This window comes from Octodon degus, unplaced genomic scaffold (genome assembly GCF_000260255.1).
Source record: "Octodon degus isolate 3935 unplaced genomic scaffold, OctDeg1.0 scaffold00100, whole genome shotgun sequence".
NCBI lineage: Eukaryota > Metazoa > Chordata > Mammalia > Rodentia > Octodontidae > Octodon > Octodon degus.
This window is the reverse complement of record NW_004524676.1, coordinates 508,705-514,841: the sequence shown is the minus strand read 5'-3', so window position 1 is coordinate 514,841 and position 6,137 is coordinate 508,705. Positions and strand designations below refer to the sequence as shown.

Genomic DNA, 6,137 nt, shown 5'->3' with positions numbered 1-6,137 from the left:
ACACTCTGGGAGTATTGAATCACAATAAACTTTCTTTAATTTAGGATTTTGTAGTTTTGGTGGTTTTTTTACTAATTTTCATAAATGTTCTATAGAGTGAATATCTAAGTTAATTCACATAAATAAACTTCACCTCAGACTTATTACCCTATTAGGAAACATATTCAACTGGAAAAAAAGCTTTTCAGCTTTGTTTCTGTATTGCTTAGGGTCTCCATATTAACACTGTTCTAGGATTGAATCCAGGAAGTGCACGAGATTAAGTGTGATTTTATTAACTGGGGCCTGAAAGGGACATTAAGACAAACCTCAGATATTTTGTTTATTATTTTTCAGCTCTTTTTAGTGACAGTAATGTGTACATTTAAATAATAGTCAAGAAGTATTTCTAACAGGCAATGTGAAAAATTGGAACTTTAACATGACATTGGTATAGAGGAAAAGAGAGTGGTTAAAATAGGCAAAGGAATACGCAGTCCTAAAAGGTTGAAGTTCACACGCAAGCTTTATAATTCAGTGGAACAGACATTCACATGTAGACTGCCACAAGACCCCTTAGGAAAAGGAGCACATGCTGCTAAGTTCAGGGGGTAAAAGCTCCCACATGCAACCTCAAAGGAGGCTGACTGAATTTCATGGTACTTGAGCCACGCCCTGAAGGAGGGACGCTGTGTCAACAGTTAGTGGGAAAATACACGGACACAATATTGTGAAGCAATCAAGGGACAGATCTCCAAATACTAATGTTCTGTGAATTCGCTGGACATTTGGAGTTAGTTATAAGAACTAATGAGTCGTGAAAGATCAAGAAGCTGAGATCATCACGTGGGCCTTCTTGGGTCCTGAGCTACATGGAACGGACTTCATTCTACAGGCAGTGAGCAAAGGGTCATGTCATAATTATTAAGAAGGTGTATCATGTTCCAAGCCTGACTGGCCACTACCGGAAAGGCCAGCAGCAAAAGTGGCCCTTTCAGTAGACATGTGTCCCAACCCATTCTCTATCACGTGATCTCTTGGAACAGAGCCTTGGCTTGAAACGAATTAGGCATGGAAACATGATGAATGTATCAATTAGCTTCTTATTCTAAGATCCAAGTCATAAATATATAGCACTTGAGGCTATATTAAACATCAGCTTTTTTTTCCCATAGAAAATACAAATGATCTATACTATGCTCAACACACTAAAGAAAGGAATAGGAAATGAAAACTTGCGGTAGCGGGTACTAAGTTTAAAACACAAACAATTAGTAGCAGGCATGTGGTGAAACTCTCATGAAGTTATACAGTGAAACAAAACAAAATCAGCATCGCTTACTACTTGTCTGGCACAAATCATTCTCAGACATGGGTAAGAGGACCAAAATACATTCTGAGGCACAGGATAGAGCCTCTAAATACAAAAGAATTTCCAGATATAGGGTTACCAGAAGATTACGTGTATTTACGCAAGTAAAATATCTTTGGTTTTGTAACTTTAACATGAACTCTTACCTCGCACAACGAGGTCAGCAGAAGCCGAGGAATTGTCCACGATGGTCTGAGCCGTGCACGTGTACCTGCCTGCGTGCCGCAGCTGCGCATTTCGGATGAGCAGCTCCCCGTTGGCATCCAGCTGTTGGCAAAGACAGCAGTCACTCCCATCACACACTTTCCTCAGCAATTCGATGGGCATTTGGGGTATAAAATGCACTTCATTTTCCTTCTCACAATGAATATGACTTAAAGGCATCTGTCTCAAATACACTCAATCTGTCTCCTTGGCTAACTGACATTTGAGGATATAGTTTCTCAGCTAAAAAATGAAACGATGGGAATTAACTTAAGGCCTCTTGCCTTTTACTGTGTTTAACTTTCTATCATTTGTACAAACAGAAGGCTACACTGAAAGGAAACCAAGGAATGATGTTATTTTCTGACATCTTTTAACAAAAATGTTGAAGTCTAATAATTATTTACTTATTTGTTCACTTGTTTATTTTGTGATACTGGGGATAGAATTCAGGATCTTGCACTTGCCAGGCAGGTGCTTAAGCCACTCAGCTATATCCCCAGCCAAGGTCTAATAATCTTAGTGCTACACGTTAACGTGGGTAAATACATGCTCAATGGCTGAGAAGAATTGCTAACTTGATTTTTGCAAAGCTACTTCAATTGCCTAATTTTGTGATGTGTCACAGTTCATTTTACCATGATACTAAAAGTTAGCGGAAATTGTCAAAATGGACAACTCTATTGACATGTACTTTGCCACCAAAACACAGACGACACGAAGACAAGGAGTCTTGTCTTGCTGACCCCTTTATCTCTAGTGTTTATAAGAGTGTTCCGTTCATACTTTTGTAGGAGGCTGGAGGAAATGTAGCTTCTGATGATAAGGCATCAAGGCAGTTTAATTGCCAAAAGTAGGCACTGCTTATTGAATGGCTGTTTGGCCCCAGATCTGGGCTATGCATATATAATCTCATTTAATCCCCTTCAACAGAGATAGGTCTTACAACATCCACTTTGTTATCAATAGAAGAGATTCAGAATACCTGAGTAATTTCATTCAGTTTACTCAGTATATAAGGCAGCAACAACATGCCAAAGTAGTGGATCATGATCTCAAAAGTGTTTTCTTAGAAGAAAAACTTGGCAAACTCAATTTTTAACATAGACATGTTTTTACTTGTTTATATGTATTGATTTATTTATCTTTTGTGGTACTGAGGATTGAACTCAAGATCCTGCATTTGTCAGGCAGGTGCTTATTCTACTGAGCAACATAACCCAGGACTCTGTTTTTATTTTTAACCAAACATATTGAGCTACTATTCCAATGACAGATATTTAAATATATGAAAGGCTGATTCATGAATTAGGTTATTACTTACAAAACAAAATCTTACTTATATGAGTTGTCAGGTGTTCCCAATTTGAAAGTTTAATGACTATATGTAGAGCGTATGTTCTGGTTCACCATTAGTTCTACCAGTAGCCTTTCACATCCCATGTTCCCTTATGTTCTCAGTATTAGGACTTGCAATCTTTTACTAACTAATGAGGTCATGAATAATAGCAAGTTATAATCTGGGCTCTTGGTTTAATTAATTGAAACTCGATCTTAATATTTCCATACAAAGACCTTGCTAATTGGACCAAACATGTTTTTTTTGGACATTATCCAGTCCTAGTAAACAGATACCTAGAAGTTAGATAATTAAATGCCTTTTGAGGTCTTTCTATGAAGACTAAAATAGCTAAGAATCAAAGCAGATCCCAAGAGTTGTATGAATTCCCAGAGTAGGAATGATTTGGTCTTTTGTTCTCTTGCTTTATTTTATGGCAAAAAAAAAAAAAAAAGTTCCAGACTACAAGTGTAACCCTTTCTTTTGTTTTATATAAAATCTACTAACACCAAGTATTTCCTGATAAAGTGGTATAATGAATAATTGGAATGATAGAACTTGTTGTATGCCAGGATATAGGGTAAATTCACATTAAGAAATATTGTCGATGACATACTTCTGCCCTTATCAGTCATATTGGTCAGACATTTTTTTAGTAGTCCCCCCATTCCCCACTGCCTGAACCTCTTACTGACACCCTGAATCTATTTCTTACTTTGTTCTTTTTTCTGTTAGAAACAAAGAACTATTCTTGCCTCACTTTGAGGTCTTTAATTCTTTGATGGTTGCCTGGATTCCAATAATAGCTCTTATTTCAAACCTTACTGTCTGTTCTTAGCTTTTCCGTTTCTTCACCTCTTTGTCCTCAATCACTTGTAACCTGGAACCTATCTCTTCAATTCCTCTTACTCAGTCTCCTTTTTTTTTTCAGTACCCAGGATAAAACCTAGGACCTTGCGCTTGCCAGGCAAGCACTTACGCTGCTGAGCTATCTGTCAATAACATTTGACAATCCTTCCTGAAATATTCTTTTCTAGTCATTTGTGGCTTTCCAGAAACCATGAGAGCGCTCTTCAACTCTTCTTTAGATGCCTTATAACTCCTTCATGAATTTCCAAATTTATTCATTTCTTTCCCCATACTGCCTCTGGCTTTGTCCAGCCTCCATGTGGACATCTGCCAGCTACAATCAGAATTGGATTGGGCCGTACTTGTATCCCACAACTGCAGTATTTCCTAAACACATACAGAGGAGTTCCTTGGTGTCAGCATGAAATGTTGGCCTTTGTCACCTCCTCCCACTTCCCAGCACTCCCCCACCCCAGTGTCCCCACCTCCCTCAGCAGCTAAGGTTTTCAGACAGGTCTAGTACTACCTGGCCTGCCTGCCTTCTCCTTCCATTGCATGGCTAAGTACAACTTAGATGCTAGGGTCTGCTTCCTTTGCTTGACTCCAAAGCCTAGAACAGGCACTACCCTTTGAAACTGTTCACTGTAACCCTTCCTCCTGTAGTTGCGCCACTGTTCATTTCTACTAGACTAATTCTCTAGAGAGAGGACTAGGCTTGTACTGCATACAATGTCTGTAAATCATGTTTGTCATGTAGGAATAATTCATTAAATAAATATCAAAGCATGAACTGATAAATACTTATTGTCTAAAATATTTTTGTTAAATAGACATTCTTTTAAAAATGTCGTTTGAGCTGGGCGTGGTGGTTCGTGCTGTGATATCAGTCTCAGGAGGATTGCTTTGAACACAAGGCCAGCTAGGATTACATAGTGAATTTAAAACCACCTTGAACTACATAGCAAGACCCTATCTAAAAATAAAATAAAATAAAAAATTCAGCAATTTCCGACTCAGATTTTTTAAACCATTTTTTACCCATTTGCCAAATATAAATGTATTACTGAGAGTTCCAATAATTACTGTCATTTTATTATTCAATTCTTTAAGAAACGTAGCCCCTATCAACTATTAATTCTGTGCCTGAAAACAATGCAATTTAGGTGGGGGTAGACGTAATTTGTGTAGTCTAGAAAGATGAACATTTGCAGCTTGAGTAGGGGCTTTGGGTTATGTGGTGTCAGTGAACTCTGAAATGTATGTGGGCGGTCGGTCTTCCAGTTATGCCCACCTGGTGGAGCCCTGGCAAAAACCATGGGCGCTGAGAGTCAGTGAAGCCCCCCTGGCTGGCCACCTCAGGTACAGCAGAGATCCGCCCTGGCTGCCGGGCAGGGCGCCACACTCGGATCTCCCCGGCACTTGCTCCATCCACTACTTCCCTTAGCTGATGTCAGCCTGCACCATCTTCCCATAAGCAACTGTACTCGTAAGGGTCAGCTTCGGGGGCCCTGTGCATGCCTTGCAGCTCAGAACCGAGCTGCATTTTGCGGTCAGCCTGCCTTCTCACTCCCTACTAAGCACAACTCGTCTAGCGAAGGAAGTAAAAAGAGCAGCTATAACTGTATTCTGCAACAACTGAGGTCAGCAAGTAGTAAGATTGTATATGAAAGAAGGTGGCTATCAGGGCTTTTCTGGTCACAGATCTCTAATTATCCAGTGAGGAATAAAGAAAATAATACAGAATAATTATAGACTGTTTTCATGTGCCTTCATAGCCTTCACAGAAATGCATTTCACACTACATATTCATTAATAGAAATGTGTTAAGGAAAATACATTCAAATTATTGTGATGTAAGAATATAATTATGTTTAAGAAAAAAATGTTTACTTAAAGAGAAAAGGCACTGGGTCTTGTTACAGCTTTCCTTTAAATCAGCTCAGTAGTTTGGTTGTTTTGGGTGTGTGAGAGATACCCCTGCCGGACAGGTGTCACTCGGCAGGGCAGCGTGAGGCTGGCACGTGCTGGGCCCCAGTGCAGTCCCAGGACAAGGAAAAGAGAAAGGGAAGAACAAGACTGTGAGAAAAGACGAAGAAAGAGACAAAGAAAGAAAGAAAGAAAGAAAGAAAGAAAGAAAGAAAGAAAGAAAGAAAAGGAAAGGAAAGGGAAAGAAAAACATCCTACTACTGAACTCCTACTCTCTCTCAAGGGATTAAAACACCTCCATATTTAAAAAATTTTCTGTCTCATTGCTATTTCTTTCTCATTAACATTAATTTAGAAAAATGAAAAAAGAATACATTCCCAGAATTTGAGTTGTTATATCAAGATTATTCATTAGACCTATGTTTGTATGTATGTATTATCAAACTGTCCTTCCACAAAGGGTTAATC

At 38.9% G+C, this 6,137-nt stretch overlaps 1 protein-coding gene across 1 annotated transcript in view; it reads right to left on the bottom strand.

Moving 5' to 3' along the window:
* Positions 1-6,137, bottom strand: part of Cntn1 (contactin 1) — a 410,344-nt gene that overhangs the window by 95,035 nt on the left and 309,172 nt on the right. Inside the window, exon 16 of the mRNA XM_004638636.2 lies at positions 1,498-1,618. Within this exon, the coding sequence (XP_004638693.2) occupies positions 1,498-1,618 (121 nt within the window). The remainder of the gene's footprint in view (positions 1-1,497; positions 1,619-6,137) is intronic.